This window comes from Caretta caretta, chromosome 14 (genome assembly GCF_965140235.1).
Source record: "Caretta caretta isolate rCarCar2 chromosome 14, rCarCar1.hap1, whole genome shotgun sequence".
NCBI lineage: Eukaryota > Metazoa > Chordata > Testudines > Cheloniidae > Caretta > Caretta caretta.
The window spans coordinates 49,085,586-49,102,757 of record NC_134219.1 but is presented as its reverse complement, the minus strand read 5'-3'; the positions used below and the strand labels follow the sequence as shown (position 1 = coordinate 49,102,757).

The window sequence follows — 17,172 nt, the reverse complement described above, 5'->3', positions numbered from 1 at the left end:
CCCATGGTGCCCGGTGCCCTGCTCCAGAGCGGGTCCAGCCCCCCCCGAGTCCCCGCCCCGCCCGCAGCGCGGCCCCGGCCCCTCGTCCCCACCCCCAAGTATGGGGCCCGCGGTCTAACCTCGCCCAGCCCGGCCTGCCCGGATACCGATGACGAACCGCCGCGGCTTGCGTCCTGATTGGACGGCCACGGGCAGCGGCGACGCTTGGGACAGTGCCAGGGAGCCCGCAGGGCTGCGCCCCGCCGCCCGCTGCCCGCTGCCCGGCTCTCCTGGCCCCGCAGGTCTGCGCCCCGCTGCCCGCTGCCCGGCTCTCCTGGCCCCGCCGCCCGCTGCCCGCTGCCCGGCTCTCCTGGCCCCGCAGGTCTGCGCCCCGCTGCCCGGCTCTCCTGGCCCCGCTGGGCTGCGCCCCCCGCGGGCCGGGTGACCCCACGCCTGGATATTCGGGGCTCCGTCTTCTCGAGGCGCCCATTCCCCGCCCCCCCGGCCAGGACCCATGGCCTGGGGGCTGCTCCTGGCGCTCTGCGGGGCGCTCCTGGCTCCAGCCGCGGCGGGCGGTGAGTACCGGGGGGCCAGGGTGAGCCCCGGCTGGGGGTGTCACCGTAACAGGCCGGGCATCCCCCTCTGACACGGGGGGGGGCGCAAACTGGGGGGGGGGGGGATGCCGGGGCCCCCACAGGACCTGCTGCCGTGAGAGCGGGCGCAGGGTGAAAACGGGGCGGGAACTGGTGCGGGAGGGGATTCGATAACGGGTCCTCCCGCGCCGCCCCGGCCAGCAGCCGCCGCTCTCCGGCCGCCCAGCTCTGAAGGCCGGGCCCCGCCAGCAGCCGCGCCGATAGACGGATTAATGCCCACCACCAGTAATGGGGGGCGGGCGCCACGGGGCGAGGGGGGCAGCCGCCCAGGGCGAAAGGTGCAGGAGCGGAAAAACGGGGTGGAAATATGACGAAATAGCCGGGTAGGGGCACAAAGACGCTTGCTGGCCCCGGGACACTAAAATAGCTAGTTTCCAGCTGGGCTTGGGGATGGCGGGGGGGCACCCCATTGGGCGGCCATTGGGGGTGGGCTCCTTGGGCTGTTCTGCCCTTGTACAGACCTGGGCAGCCGGGTCCTGGGCCAGGATGGAGGCTCCTAGGCGCTGGGAGCTAGTTCAGATAATGAATGGTCCCCTCTGGCCTTGAAACCTACAACAATCCAGCCCCTCCGCTCTGTCTCCTCGGTGGGCCTGAGCCGTGTCCCCCCATCCTTCTTGGGGGGCTCTGCCAGGAGTCCCCAACACGCCAGCCCAAGAGCCGCCCCCCAGCCCCCAGGGGCGATGTCAAACCAGGGTGACTGAGCGCAGGGAGAGGAGCCAGCCCGCCCTGTGGGAGCAGAGGGGGACCGGCCCAGCGACCCTCGCGGGCAGTGGGGTAGTGGTGAATGGGTCACCTCACCTCAGCGAAACTCCCTGTCACCAGTGAGAAGTGGGTGAGTTCGGGCTACCCCTGGTACCGCTGTGCAGTAACCCGGCTGGCTGCACCAGGCTCAGCTGAGGTGGAAACAAAAGAAAGTAACTGAGGTTTCCAGGAGCAAAGGAGAGTCCTGCCATCTCCTGCAGCATGTCTGCACCAGCCATCTCCCCGCCCCAGGCCACGCTGCATGGCAGACACCCTCAGGGAAACTCTGGGGGCTGCTTTCCCTGCAGGGTGGGGGGGCTTGTTGTCCCCTGCCTCTGGCACAAAAAAGTGGGGGAACTGCTTGATTGGTCCCCTGCGAACCCCACATCCCTGCAGGACTGGCCTGTTTAGTTCCTGGGAAGGGGAGTGTGAACCCCACCAGCCATGGCACGTAACTGTTGATAGTGGGGGGACACAATTTAGAGGTTCTGGTGGTATGCAGTGGGGTTCAGGGCCAGGCACATAAACCCTGGCAGAAATCTGGGGGCACCTGACCCTGTGTCCCCCCCCACCCCCCAACGCATCACCTCTGCATACCCACATGCACCCCACACGCCCCAGGTCCTTTGTTTTCAGGTTTTAATTTGTTTAAATGTTCCTGGGAATTTATCAGTGCTAATTACAAAACTTGTAAAAAGTGGGTGAAAACCAGCACCGGCTATTAACTGCCCAGATTTCTGGGGCAATCTCCGGGTTAATACTGGGGGACGGGAGGGCAGAAAAAAAGCAACAAAGAGGGAAAAGTCTGAGTAGTGAAAGCAGTTTAATGTTGTGGTTTATTTCAGGAACTGCATTTAATGGTATGTACACCGTGTGTGTGTTGTGTGTGTGTGTAACTTCCTCTCCATTGCCTTACGTTAACAGGCAGCCTTGCATTGACACTTAGACTATTTCATTATTCACACAAACACATCAACCTGCTGTTAGGGGTTGGCTTTTCTTACCACAATCAGTATTTCCGTGGGCCTGAGTGAGCCAAAATTGGGGTGAAAAATGAGTTAACACCAAATAACGGCTTCTGTCAAACCCGGGAATTATTCAGTAAAAACTGACAACGAAGGGCCTTGCACACACACGTGCCCCCCCCCCCAGGTACACCCGTGCAGACATCACACGCACATGCGCACCAGAGACAGGCACACGGGCCACAAATGCCCCTCCCATCCTCAGGGCATTTGCACATGGGGGCAGTTCTTAACGGGGCAGGTAACCCCCTGCCAATATCTGACCCCCCTAAACAAGCCGCCGGCTTTCAGAGGCGTGGGCTGAGAGATCGTCCTTCCTGTTGCTTTAGGGCACCACAGCCTGGCCGTGCTAGTCACAGCCGTCACCCATGAAGACGGGACTCATCACCTCACCATGATCACCAACGTGGATGACGTTCAGATCGCGTACTACAGGAGTGACACGCGAGAGGTCAGACCCTCCCAGGAGTGGGCAGCACAGGCCCTGGGCGCTGAGTATCTCCAGGAAAAGACCCGGGAGTTCTGGAGGCACGAGGAGGGCTGTAAAGTCCATAACAGGAGGTGGATGCAGCTGTACAACCAGACGGGCGGTGAGTGTCTGAGAGTTGTTGTTATTAATGGACACGTGAGAGCTGCCCGCTCAGAATCACTCTCACTGCGGATCGGGGCCTCGGTGCGCTAGGTGCGGCCCAAACCAGAGCTGGCTGGAAAATGCAGTTTTCTTCCCACAGAAAATTTCACATTCCCAGAAGTGTTTTCATTTGCATTCAGAAAGAAGAGTCAGAAATGGGAGGTTTCCATGGGAAGGAAACTTTTCAGAAATTCCATCTCAGGAGAATCCCAGGCAGGGAGCCGGGTAGCCCCGGGATCTTCCCTTTTAATTTCCCCCATAGAAAATCAACGTTTTCTGGCCAAATTGAATTTTTCTCATGAAAAATTATAATTCTGCAGAAACAGCCTTTCCCAAGGCTAACAGATTGTCAGGAAGTTTTAGGAAAGGAATAGAAAATAAATAAATACCATAATGCCACTAAAGAAATCCATAGTGCGCCCTCACCTTGAATACTGCATTCAGATGTGGCTGCCCCATCTCAAAAGGGACATAGTGGATCTGGAAAAGGTTCAGAGGAAAGGGTAGCAAAGATAATCATGGGTATGGAACGGCTTCCATATGAGGAGAGACCAAGAAGATTAGGGGTGCTGAGCTTAGAAAAGAGACGACTAAAGGGGGATATGCTAGAGGTCTATAAAATCATGGCTGGTGTGGAGAAAGTGTAGAAGGAAGTGTTATTTACTCCTTCTCATAACACAAAAACTAGGGGGCACCTGATGAAATTAACAGGCAGCAGATCTAATACAGACCAAAGGAAGTACTTTTTCACACAACACACAATCAACCTGTGGAACTCATTCCTGGGGGATGTTGTGATGGCCAAAAGTATAACTGGGTTCAAAAAATAATTAGATAAGTTCCTGGAGGATAGCTCCATTAATGGCTATTAGCCAACATGGTCCGGGACACAACCCCATGCTCTGGGTGTCCTTAAACTCCGCTTGCCGGAAGCCAGGAGGGAAGACGGGTGGATCACTCCAAAATTGCCCTGTTCTGTACACTTCCCCTGAATCTCTGGTGTTGGCCACTGTCAGACCTTGGTCTCACCCCATATGGCACCTCTCATGTGCACCGGTGGAGAGAATCGAAGAGCTCAGTAACTGTCCGGCAGAATCTCAACCCCTCAGTCCTTCCCGTGGGTCTGCTCTGACCCCTCCTGCTTCTCAGCGTCCTCTGGGATTGTTCGCTAGCTCAGCACGAGGCCAGGCGCATGGTCAGAGACGGTAAAGTTTCCCCCCTCTGAGCCTCTCGACCTACAGACACATTTCCCCGATCTCAGTGCCCTGGTGTCACCGTCCAGCCGAGCCCCCCTCTGACCCCACCTGCCTACAGACAAATTTCCCCGATCTCAGTGCCCTGGTGTCACCGTCTGGCCGGGCCCCTCTGACTCCACCCGCCCTGTGTTGCAGCAGGGAGCGGGGTGGACTGACCAGGGAATGTCGTCTAGTTCTGCTGGGCCTGTCTGCATGGGGGATGGGAGAGCAGGGGGTGACTCCACTGAAGTGAGGAGACCTGAGCCTGTCACCAGAGCTGGGCGGGGTTGGACCCAGGTGACACCTTTGCCCGGGAAAGTGGACAAAGGCTTGAGGAGGAGCTGGGGGAAGGAGGAGTGAGCCTGGGGGAGGGGGGTTTTTTGGTTTCACTTTTGGGCTGGGGGGTGGAACGCAGGGAACCCCAGGGCTGGGGTCTAAGCTCCCTGCCCCCCAGAAGGACTTGACTGAGGGGTCCTGGTTGTACCCACAAGCTCTGTTTTAGACTGTGTTCCTGTTGTTCAATAAATCTTCTGTTTTACTGGCTGGCTGAGAGTCTCAGTGAATCCCAGGAAGAGGGGTGCACGGCCCTGACTCCCCCACACTCTGTGACAACTGGTGGTAGTGGTGGGATGTACTGCACCCCGTGAACGGCGCTTCCTGCAGTAAGTGACTGGGGAGCAGTAAAACGAAGGGGGATTGATGAGGACCAGGCGTACTGAAGGCTCAGAGAGGAGCTGTTTCGGGGGGCGGTTAACTCCTGGGAGTGTGTGACCAGCGAGAAGGACTGTGCAGTAATGGGGTCCCCCAGGGACTGCGGTGAGCAGTCTCAGGGGTGGAGGAGTCTGCGGCTTGGCCCTGGGAGAGAGAACGACTTTTGCAGTAACAGGGTCCCCCAGGGGATTGCAGCAAGCGGTCCCAGGGGCGGAGGAGTCTGCAGCTCGACCCTGGCAAAGAGGTGGTGACCTCAAGAAGGACGAGGGGTTCTCCCTGGAAACCGTGGAAAGCTGCCCGGCCTGCGAGTGGACAGCAGGGAGATGTACGCTAAATGCCTTAAGAGCGACCTGGTGGAGCTGTGCAGGCAGAGGGGGCTGCGCATCGGGAGGTCCACCAAGGAACAGCTGATTGCCAGCTGGAGGAGGGAGATCACTGGAACGAACCAATCCCTGTCCCTGAGGGAAGCAGCCTGGCAGATGCAGGGCAGGCACCGGTGTCTGTCCCAGCGGGGAGTGAACAGGAGGCTGCTGAGGGCTTCCCGAGACCCCTCCGACCTATACCTAGGGGAAGGGCTGGGAGGAGCCCAGCAAATACTGAGGGCACTGTGACCCCTGCGGCCCGCAGGGGATCCTCCCAGCAGAGCTCCCCATCGCTGGAGCTGAGGTGGCTGCAATGGGAGAATGAGCTAAAACTGGGAGAGTTGGAGCTCAGGCAGTGGGAACTGCAGGAGGAGCGGGAAAAGCAGCGTCAGCATGAGCTGGAGGAGAAGGAGAAGCAGAGACAGCATGAGCTGGAGCTGGCCAGGCTGAGGAGCAGCGAGCCCCCGGCTGCGGTGAGTGATGGGGGATCCGGGACTGCACGAAGCTTTGATAAGTGCCTCCTGGCCCAGCGTAAGGAGTGGGAGGACATGGATGACTTCCTGGATGCCTTTGAAACAGCCTGCGAGCTGCACCAGGTTGATCCTGCGGACAGGCTCCAGTCTCTCACCCCCTTACTGGACCCCAAGGCCATGGCATTGTACTGCCGACTGGAAGGGGCAGAGAAAGGGAACTACGAACTGTTCAAAAAGGCCCTGCTACGCGAGTTTGGGCCGACTCCTGAGATGTATCGAGAAAGGTTCCGGAGTCAGCGTAAAACCCCTGAGGCCTCATATCTGCAACTTGCCGTCCGCATGGGTTGATACGCCACCAAGTGGGCCGAGGGGCCCAGACGAAGGCAGACCTGGTTAAACTGATCGTACTGGAGCAACTGTATGAGTGATGCCCATCCAACCTGAGGCTATGGCTGGTGGACAAAAAGCCAGAGACACACAGGGTGGCTGGCCAATGAGTTTGTGAACAGTCGGTCAGGGGGTGGCAGGGAGGAGTCCCAAAGGAATAGGCCCCCCCCCCCGATGCAGAGAGAGTCACCATGGGGCCTCCCAAAGGGGGAATATGGAGAACCCCCTCCCAAGGGGAACGCTTGGCGTCGGGCCCCTCCGACCCGCTCGAGGGGACCAACATGACCTGAGCTGCTATCACTGTGGCCAGAGGGGCCACATACGGACCCAATGTCCCAAGCTCAGGGACAGACTGAGCAGACCCAACCCACCCAGGGTTAACTGGGTAGGGACCCAGCTGGATGAGGGGCAGGCTTCCCAGGCAAGGCTTCCCTACCAACTGCTCAGGGGGGAGGAGGGCCCCAGACCAGCTCCCCTGGGGGGATGGATGCTCCGGACTCAAGGTTCTCCGTTTACAGGGTGGGCGCGGGGCTGTCCCTGCAGAGCGAGTGCCTTGTTCCCCTTTGTGACCTGTAGCCAGAGCCGGCGAGGGGCACTGCACCCTGACCTTGGGGAGGATACCACACCGGAGGCACAGGACCCTACCCTGGTGGGGAGGGAGCGCCGAGGGGCACGGCTCAGAGAGGCTGTGGCCTCAGACCCGGCCAGCGAGAGGGAACCGGTCCCCATCCCTTCCCCAGCGGCTGAGTTCCAGGCCGAGTTGAGGAAAGATCCGTCCTTGCAGAAGCTCAGGGACCTGGCCGACCTCGGTGTGGTACGGACCAGGAGGAGAGGCTGCCAGGAGAGTTTCCTCTGGGAGAAGGGGTTCCTGTACCGAGAATGGGCTCCCACAAGGGAAGTAGAGTCCTGTGGAATCAGGAGGCAGCTGGTGGTCGCCCAGAAGTATCGCCGCAAGCTCCTGTACCTGGCCCATGACATCCCCCTCGCAGGGCACCAGGGAACCCGGCGCACCTGGCAGAGGTTGCTACAGAACTTTTACTGGCCCGGGGTCTTTACCACGGTCCGGCAGTATTGCCGATCCTGTGACCCCTGTCAGAGGGTGGGGAAGGCCCGGGACAAGGGGAAAGCGGCTTTGAGACCTTTGCCCATCATAGAGGAGCCTTTCCAGAAGGTGGCCATGGACATCGTGGGGCCTCTCAGCAAGACGACCCGGTCGGGGAAGAAATACATTCTGGTGGTGGTAGATTTTGCCACCCGCTACCCCGAGGCAGTGCCCTTAGCTTCCATTGAAGCAGACACCGTGGCAGATGCGCTCCTGACCATTTTCAGCAGAGTGGGGTTCCCCAAGGAAGTCTTGACAGACCAAGGATCCAACTTCATGTCAGCCCTGCTCCGGTGCTTGTGGGAGAAATGTGGGGTCCGGCACGACTGGGCCTCAGCTTATCATCCCCAGTCCAATGGGCTGGTGGAGAGGTTCAATGGGACGCTAAAGATGATGCTGAAAACCTTTATGAACCAGCACCCGCAGGATTGGGACAAGTACTTACCTCACCTGCTGTTCGTGTACAGGGAGGTGCCCCAGGAGTCTACCGGATTTTCGCCTTTCAAACTGTTATATGGAAGGAGGGTGAGGGGCCCCCTGGACCTGATGAGAGACGAGTGGGAGGGGAAGGCCACTCCCGATGGAGAGTCAGTGGTGGAGTATGTCCTGATCTTCCGAGAGAGACTGGCTGAACTCATGGGCCTGGCCAGGGAGAATCTGGCCCGAGCCCAGAGGAAGCAGAAGGTCTGGTATGACCGCATGGCACGGGCCTGCGCCTACGCCACCGGGGATCCGGTGATGGTTCTCATCCCAGTGAGAAAGAACAAACTACAGGCAGCCTGGGAGGGCCTTTTCAAGGTTGTCAAGCAGCTCAATGAGGTAAACGATGTGGTGGAGCTGTCAAATCGGGCGCACCACCGCCGCGTGTACCATGTGAATATGATGAAGCCATATTATGCCAGGGGGAATGTGGTGTTGCCCGTGTGTGGACAGTGGGAGGAGCAGGGAGATGACCCTTTAGTAGATCTATTCCCTGGGACCAGAGCTGGTTCCCCCCTGGAAACAATTCCCCTTTCGGATCAGCTAACCCCTGCCCAGCAAGCTGAGGTCAGGGGGGTGCAGCATCCGACCAACAGCTGTTTTCCAACCAGCCTGGATGCACTAATCTGACTGTCCACCGGGTGCAGACAGGGTCGCACCCGCTGATAAGATGCTCCCCCTTCCGAGTCACTGGGAAAACTGCTCAGGACCTGGAAAGAGAGGTCCGGGACATGCTGGCTTTGGGGGTGATCCAGCCATCTGCCAGCCCTTGGGCCTCGCCGGTGGTGCTGGTCCCCAAAAAGAACGGGTCGGTCCGGTTCTGTGTGGACTATCGGAAGCTCAATGCCATCACTGTATCCCATGCGTACCCCATGCCCAGGCCGGACGAGCTCCTAGACGAGCTGGGAGGAGCTCGGTACCTCACCACCATGGACCTTACAAAGGGCTACTGGCAAGTGCCGCTGGATGCAGAGGCCCGGCTGAAATCGGCCTTTATCACCCCTCTAGGGGCTCCATGAGTTCCTGACCCTGCCTTTCGGCCTCAAGGGAGCGCCGGCCACCTTCCAGCGCCTAGTGGATCAGCTCCTGAGGGGGATGGAGAGTTTTGCCATGGCGTATATTGATGACATCTGTGTCTTTAGCCAGACCTGGGAGGACCACGTGTCCCAGGTTAGACAAGTGCTGGACCAACTCCAGGGGGCTGGGCTGACTGTAAAAGCGGAGAAGTGCAAGGTGGGGATGGCTGAAGTATCTTACCTGGGCCATCGGGTGGGGAGCGGCCGCCTAAAGCCGGAACCAGCCAAGGTGGATGTGATCAGAGACTGGCCTGCTCCCCACACCAAAAAGCAGGTCCAAGCCTTTATTGGGATGGCAGGATACTACTGAAGATTTGTGCCCCACTTTAGCGCCATCGCCACCCCCATCACCGAGCTATGCAAGAAGGGGAAGCCAGACAAGGTGATCTGGACCGAGCAGTGCCAGGAGGCTTTTCGGGCGCTGAAGGAGGCTCTGGTCCGTGGCCCAGTTCTGGCAAACCCAGACTTTGACAAACCCTTTGTGGTGTTCACCGACGCCTCAGACACGGGACTGGGGGCGGTGTTAATGCAGGAGGATGAAAAGGGGGAGAGACACCCCATTGTGTACCTGAGCAAGAAGTTGCTACCCCGGGAGCAACACTACGCGGCCATCGAGAAGGAGTGCCTGGCCATGGTGTGGGCCCTCAAGAAACTAGAGCCTTATCTCTTCGGGCGACACTTCACCGTCTACACCGACCACTCTCCCCTGACCTGGCTGCACCAGATGAAAGGAGCCAACGCCAAGCTCCTGAGGTGGAGCCTGCTCCTGCAGGATTACGACATGGACGTGGTCCACGTGAAGGGAAGTGCCAACCTGATAGCGGACGCACTGTCCCGGAGAGGGGGCCTCGAACTTCCCCAGGTCACTGACCAGTGACCCCACTCAGTTCAGTCTCGAAGGGGGGAGAGATGGGACGCAGCAGGGAGCGGGGTGGACTGACCAGGGAATGGCGTCTAGTTCTGCTGGGACTGTCTGCACGGGGGATGGAGGAGCTGGGGATGACTCCCCTGGAGTGAGGAGACCTGAGCCTGTCACCTGAGCTGGGAGGGGGTTGGACCCAGGTGACACCTTTGCCCGGGGAAAGTGGACAAAGGCTAGAGGAGGAGCTGGGAGAAGGAGGAATGAGCCTGGGGGAGGGGGGTTTTTTGGTTTCAGTTTTGGGCTGAGTGGTGGAACGCAGGGAACCCCAGGGCTGGGGTCTAAGCTCCCTGCTCCCCCAGAAGGACTTGACTGAGGGGTCCTGGGGGTACCCACAAGCTCTGTTTTGGACTGTGTTCCTGTTGTCCAATAAACCTTCCGTTTTACTGGCTGGCTGAGAGTCACGGTGAATCCCAGGAAGAGGGGTGCAGGGCCTGGACTCCCCCACACTCCATGACAACTCTGCCGTACAGACACATTTCCCAGCTCTCAGTGCAGGGTCTGAGCTCTCTCCCTCCCCCGCAGGGATTCACACTGAGCAGGTTCACGTGGGCTGTGCCCTGAGTGGCCAGACCCCCGTGGACCCGAGGTTCCAGTACGCCTACGACGGAGGGGACTTCATCAGCTTTGATGCCCAGACGGAGACGTGGGTTGCGGCCGTGCAGCCGGCCTTCCTCCAGAAGCAGCGCTGGGAGACAGGCAAGACTTGGACTCCGTACGTCCAGCACTACCTGCGGTCCGAGTGCCTGGGGACCCTGCGGAGCCTAGTGCAGCGGGGAAGGGCAGTGCTGGAGCAGCAGGGTGAGTGAGCAGCAGGGATCTGTCATGAGGAGTGGGCGATGGGGTGCAGAGACACCAATGGGATATAGGTATGTCCAGAATGGGCAGTGTGGCCTAGTGGATAGTGCACTGGACTGGGACTCAGGACACCTGGGTTTTAATCCCAGCTCTGCCACTGGCCTGCTGGGTGACATGGGTCCAGTCATGCCGCCTCTCTGTTCCTCAGTTTCCCCCTCTGTATAATGAGGACAATGACCTCCTTTGTAAAGCGCTTGAGATCAACTGATGACAAGCACTAGACGAGAGCTACGGGTTGTTATTAGAGCAGACGGGTTATTAGCCGGTTCTGGCTGCCTGGGCGTCTCCGTTCTGCAGGGCCTTTCCCGTTGGCTTCCAGCTCCCTCAGACTTCCCTTTTCGGGCTGAAACATCCCAGCTCTGGGCTGAGTTGATTAATTTTGCCAAGTTCGGTCTGGAAAAGGCCCAGCCCTTTGTGAGTGTGAAGGAGGCGGGGTGGGGGAGGAAGATGTATTGTGTCATTATACAAAGAAAAAACTTGTTTTGAGGTTCTTGTGCCCAGCGATGGCACCTCTGCAGTCGAGGACAGAGACATGGAGGGTGGCATGGACTCGGGACCATGTGACAAAGGGATTTAAGCGCCTGACAATGCAGACAGGGGCCAGCTGGGATTTCCGAATGGAGATGCCTGACTCCCCATGAGCTCACCGAGGTTAGGCACCAAGGGACGTTTGGAAATCTGGCCCTTAGCCCCTAAATCGCACACGTGTGTTTGGGTGGCCCAGTGACAACCTGCCAGGGCGTAGCCGTGTTACAGCGCGGGATTGCGGGCAGCGAAGGAGACCCGGGCCCAGGCCTGTTCTGGCAACTACCCAGTTCAGTTATACCAATGTGAGCCATTTGAGTGAGTCTGCAGAGGGGATTTACACCAGATTAACTGGCTCCATTTACAAATCAGTGTAAACAGGTGCAGACCAGGTCTCTCACACACCTGACTATTCAAATTCAAACTGGAACAGAGAAGGGCTACTAGGATGATGCGAGGAATGAAAAACCTGCCTTACGAGAGGACACTCAAAGGGCTTGGCTTGTTTAGCCTGACCAGATGCAGGCTGAGGGCAAATCTGATTTAACAAAGGCTGAGGGAGATATTTAAGTTAAGCGCCAATGTGGACACAAGAACAAATGGATACAAACTGGCCATCAACAACTTAAGGCTTGAAATTAGGCGAAGGTTTCTAACCATCAGAGGGATGAAGTTCTGGAGCAGCCTCCCAAGGGGAGCAGCGGGGGCAAAACACCAAACTGGCTCCAGGACTGAGCTTGGTGAGTTTAGGAGGGGATGGGATGATGAGACTGCCTACGGGGGGACACATGGCCCATCGGTGACTGCTAATAGCAAAAATCCCCAAGGGCCGGTGATGGGGCACTGGCTGGGGAGGGCTCTGAGTTACTACAGGGAATTCTCTCCCAGGTGTCTGGCTAGCAGGTCTCACCCACATGCTCAGGGTCTAACCAATCACCAGATTTGGGGTCGGGAAGGAATTTTCCCTCAGGTTACACTGGCAGAGACCCTGGTGGGGTTTTGCTTCCTCTGCAGCATGGGGCACGGGTCACTTGCAGGTTTAAACTAGAGTGAATGGAGAAATGTTCTGTCACTTGACCTCTTTAACCCATGGTTCGAGGATGTCAGTAACCCAGCCAGAGGTTCGGGTCTGTTACAGGAGTGGGTGGGTTAGGAGCTGTGGCCTGCGATGTGCAGGAGGTCAGACTAGATGATCACAATGGTCCCTTCTGAGCTTAAAGTCTATGAGACGCTGCAGGGCCTTTACCTGTCGTCTGTTACATGGTCCCAGCCCCTGGCACGTGGCTCACGCACTGTGTCTCCCCCACAGTGTCCCCCGAGGTCTCGGTTTCCCACACAGACTCTCCCGACGGCTCCATCACCCTCTCCTGCCATGCCAGGGGCTTTTACCCGCGTCCCATCCACATCTCCTGGGTGCGGGACGGAGAAGACATCCTGGCGGAGATGGACTCCAGTGGGATCCTGCCCAATGCCGACGGCACCTATTACATGCAGTCGTCCCTGGAGATCTCCCCGGAGCAGGAGGATGGGCCCCGCTACGCCTGCCGGGTGGAGCACAGCAGCCTGCCGGCCCCCACGCTCATCTGGGGTAAGGGTGGGGTGAATGGCAGGGCCCAGAGGTTGGGGGCACAGCCCATGGGAATTACAGAGGTGGGGTGTGACCCTGCTACAGGAAGGTCAATATCCCTGCCCATCATCAGTGTGAACTCGTCTAGCTCTGGGTATTCATGTGACCCACAGAAATGGCCGATCCCTCAGATAATCTGATTTTCTGGCTATGGTGGCATCCAGTGACGGTGAGTTCCACAGGCTGATGTCGTTACGAGGGAAGGGCCTGGTTGCTGCGTGGCTTGTGTGGCTGGCAGTGCCCAGCAGAGCACCCGCCCTCTGTGCCCCATCTCCGTCCCCCTCCCAGCTCAGCCTTTCCCCACCCCCGGAGGCCAGGTCTCTGCAGACGCCCTTGGGGAGACGTTCAAGGCAAAGGCCTGTGGCTGCCCCAGGAGGATGCCCCAGCGGCTGCTCCCCTCGGTGACCTGGGCCCTTCTTCATCCCACAGCCCCTGGGAAGAAGGGCCCCCTGACCCCCAGGGTCCTGGCTGCCATCGTCCTGGCCGTGCTGGTTCTGGCTGGAGCCGTAGGGGCCGGCGTCATCCTGTGGAGGAGAAAATCAGCAGGTAAGAGCCGGTCCCCGTGGAGCCGGGATGTGGGGAGGTCTGGGGAGTGGGGCAGCCCAGCCAGCCCAAGGGGGAATGGCTCCTGCCACTGCCCCCCAAGGAGAGGTGGGGCATGGCCATGGGGCAGGGCTGATCACCGTAGCCCAGCCCTGCTGGGGGCAGAGTGGGCTCTGTCGTTGGCTGGGTGCCGTGTGCCCTGCTGTGGGGGGCACTGGGGTCAGGCTGGCCTGGGTGAGGTGCAGTTGGGGTCACGGGGAGCCCTGTGTCCAGGGGAGGGAGGTCGGGGTCTCCGCGGGGGAGGAGTTACCCTGCTCCCCTGCACTGACCCTCATTCTCTGCTTGTGTTTCAGGCCCCATGAACCTCAGCTACGCTCCAGCAGCCAGTGAGTAAATCCTGGGTACGGGGCCCAGAGGCCCCAGTGCATTATGGGTATTGGGGGGTCCCCATGAGGGGAGGAGGGCGCCTAGCAGTGACTGCACATGGGCCCCAATCGCTGGTTACTCTGGGTCTGACCATTCCTCGGCGTGTGGGAATCTGCGAGGCCGTCCCCAGCCGTCGCCCTTCCCCGGCTACCCGGGATTCTCTGACACACGCGCTGCCTTCGCCCAAACCAAGGGAACCCCAAAGGGCCGGAACAGCATCCACAGGTCGCCCCTGAGGGCAGAGCTCTGCCAGCGTGCCAGCATGCACTGGGGGCCCTTAGCGCGGCTCTGGGGGTGGGAGTGCAGGCCGGTACCTGGGGCTGCGTAGGGGTGTTACGGTCTCTCCTGGAGGCCTGTCCATTGTCCCGCTGTCAGGACCGGGGGGTTTTGTGCAGAGCGCAATTTGGGGTCCATAGGTGACGCTGGGGGGGTAGCCGAGAGCTGAATTCCCATCCCCCTTCCCTAGCTGGGATCCCCCACAGCTAAAGCTGCCTTGGAACGATTTTCTTCTCTCTCCACAGCATAGATCAGAGAAGATTCTGCCTCCAGCTCTTCATTGGGGCAGACCCCCAGAGCGTGGGACCCCGGCGTCAGGGTGACCCTGCCCAGCTGTTGACCCTGCTGTCTCAGTGATCTCTGTCCACTGACTCCCTTCTACTCTGGGGGAGATTCTGGCGTGGTTGTTAGAGCAGTTTTCTCCTGTGGGTGTTGGGCCTCACACCGTTGTATGGCAGGGTTTGCGTTCTCTCCTGCAGCTTGCTCATTACAAATCACTGATCACGGGGACCTTCTCCAGCCAGAGCTTTGCCTCAGCTTCCCTCCAAAGGGTCGGACACAACCCTGTCTCCCGTCTCTGCCAGTGCCAGTCACGGAGCAGTTCCCCCTTTTCCAGTCGCAGGAGCCGGCACAGAGTCAGACGAGCTGGCAGAGGCTGGGGCAAGTGGGGCACTATGGGATCCCACTCCCCTCCGTGGGGCAGATGGGCCGGCCTGGCAAACCGACCCCCAGCTTGTGACCAGCAGGAGGATACGTCTCTGTGCTCTGAGTTCAGCTCGGAGCTTTCGCCTGGATTATGTGGGTCGGACTCCCCACATCCCCCAAGCTGCTCGGGGCCAAGCCGCTGAGTCTCCCAGTGTCAGAGCCGGGCCCCCAGCACAGGAACAGTCCAGACCCGGAGCCCTACAGCCCCTCACACCGCCTTGCCGGAGAGTTTGAAATGACGCCAAGTGGCTGCTCCCTGCAGCCGGGGACCAGGCGCTCACAGGGAGCTGACAGCAAGGGGCAGCGATTCATTCAGCTTTACACCGATAAATCCCTCTCGCAATCACACACGTAGCTACGTCCTTGTTACACCCCACGCCCACCCAGACACTGCCCTGCGCTGTCCCTGTCCCTGTCCTTGTGTCTGTCACACTCAGCTGCCTGCTCCTCTTTTCCCTCCCTCCCTCCTCTGCGGCGTCCGTCTCTTCCCCTCCGCTCGCGTCTTCTTCACCTCCGTCCCCCCCTCGCCTCCTTCGGCCCCCCTCTGCCTTCTGCTCCCGCTCCCCTGTCAATCACTGCATAGGACCCTTACGTCTGTTATCTGTCAATCGTTGTTTACCACCTTCTTCTTCCCGCCAACTCTCCCCCGTGCCCGTTAGCCCACGTTCGATTTACCTCACAGCGTTACGTCCCATTACCCCCTTTTCCCGCCAACTCTCCCCCGTGCCCGCTAGCCCACGTTCGATTTACCTCACAGCGTTACGTCCCTTTACCCCCTTTTCCCGCCAACTCTCCCCCGTTCCCTCTAGCCCACGTTCGATTTACCTCACAGCGTTACGTCCCTTTACCCCCTTTTCCCACCAACTCTCCCCCGTGCCCGTTAGCCCACGTTCGATTTACCTCACAGCGTTACGTCCCTTTACCCCCTTTTCCCGCCAACTCTCCCCCGTGCCCGTTAGCCCACGTTCGATTTACCTCACAGCGTTACGTCCCATTACCCCCTTTTCCCGCCAACTCTCCCCCGTGCCCGCTAGCCCACGTTCGATTTACCTCACAGCGTTACGTCCCTTTACCCCCTTTTCCCGCCAACTCTCCCCCGTTCCCTCTAGCCCACGTTCGATTTACCTCACAGCGTTACGTCCCTTTACCCCCTTTTCCCGCCAACTCTCCCCCGTTCCCGCTAGCCCACGTTCGATTTACCTCACAGCGTTACGTCCCTTTACCCCCTTTTCCCGCCAACTCTCCCCCGTTCCCGCTAGCCCACGTTCGATTTACCTCACAGCGTTACGTCCCTTTACCCCCTTTTCCCGCCAACTCTCCCCCGTGCCCGTTAGCCCACGTTCGATTTACCTCACAGCGTTACGTCCCATTACCCCCTTTTCCCGCCAACTCTCCCCCGTGCCCGCTAGCCCACGTTCGATTTACCTCACAGCGTTACGTCCCTTTACCCCCTTTTCCCGCCAACTCTCCCCCGTTCCCTCTAGCCCACGTTCGATTTACCTCACAGCGTTACGTCCCTTTACCCCCTTTTCCCGCCAACTCTCCCCCGTTCCCGCTAGCCCACGTTCGATTTATCTCACAGCGTTACGTCCCTTTACCCCCTTTTCCCACCAACTCTCCCCCGTGCCCGTTAGCCCACGTTCGATTTACCTCACAGCGTTACGTCCCTTTACCCCCTTTTCCCGCCAACTCTCCCCCGTGCCCGTTAGCCCACGTTCGATTTACCTCACAGCGTTACGTCCCTTTACCCCCTTTTCCCGCCAACTCTCCCCCGTGCCCGTTAGCCCACGTTCGATTTACCTCACAGCGTTACGTCCCTTTACCCCCTTTTCCCGCCAACTCTCCCCCGTTCCCGTTAGCCCACGTTCGATTTACCTCACAGCGTTACGTCCCTTTACCCCCTTTTCCCGCCAACTCTCCCCCGTGCCCGTTAGCCCACGTTCGATTTACCTCACAGCGTTACGTCCCTTTACCCCCTTTTCCCGCCAACTCTCCCCCGTTCCCGTTAGCCCACGTTCGATTTACCTCACAGCGTTATGTCCCTTTACCCCCTTTTCCCGCCAACTCTCTCCCGTGCCCGTTAGCCCACGTTCGATTTACCTCACAGCGTTACGTCCCTTTACCCCCTTTTCCCGCCAACTCTCCCCCGTGCCCGTTAGCCCACGTTCGATTTACCTCACAGCGTTACGTCCCTTTACCCCCTTTTCCCGCCAACTCTCCCCCGTTCCCGCTAGCCCACGTTCGATTTACCTCACAGCGTTACGTCCCTTTACCCCCTTTTCCCACCAACTCTCCCCCGTTCCCGTTAGCCCACGTTCGATTTACCTCACAGCGTTATGTCCCTTTACCCCCTTTTCCCCCAATTTGGTCTGGAGCGCTGGGTGCCCTGTACCCACCCTTTAATGGGGGAGGGACTCTATATTATTTAAGATGGACAT

At 59.2% G+C, this 17,172-nt stretch overlaps 1 protein-coding gene across 2 annotated transcripts; it reads left to right on the top strand.

The window, feature by feature from the left end:
- The first annotated feature begins 228 nt into the window (after positions 1–228).
- LOC142068279 (class I histocompatibility antigen, F10 alpha chain-like) lies at positions 229–15,080 on the top strand. Of its 2 annotated transcripts, none has more exons than XM_048817648.2 (7): positions 229–554; positions 2,728–2,988; positions 10,300–10,575; positions 12,467–12,745; positions 13,214–13,330; positions 13,681–13,713; positions 14,275–15,080. In XM_048817648.2, exons 1-7 carry the CDS (start codon positions 494–496, stop codon positions 14,277–14,279), a joined length of 1,032 nt encoding a protein of 343 aa, XP_048673605.1. In that variant the 5' UTR covers positions 229–493; the 3' UTR covers positions 14,280–15,080. The 2 variants fall into 2 exon arrangements, with proteins under 2 accessions (XP_048673605.1, XP_074975743.1); XM_075119642.1 differs by lacking the exon at positions 229–554 and adding an exon at positions 2,185–2,233.
- The last annotated feature ends 2,092 nt before the right edge of the window (positions 15,081–17,172 follow it).

Bases quoted from the DNA above. Each gene is read 5' to 3' on its own strand.
- LOC142068279 (XM_048817648.2), top strand. From the start codon at position 494: ATGGCCTGGGGGCTGCTCCTGGCGCTCTGCGGGGCGCTCCTGGCTCCA. The intron at 10,576-12,466 runs GTGAGTGAGCAG...TCTCCCCCACAG, and splicing joins GGCAGTGCTGGAGCAGCAGG to TGTCCCCCGAGGTCTCGGTT. The intron at 12,746-13,213 runs GTAAGGGTGGGG...TTCATCCCACAG, and splicing joins GGCCCCCACGCTCATCTGGG to CCCCTGGGAAGAAGGGCCCC.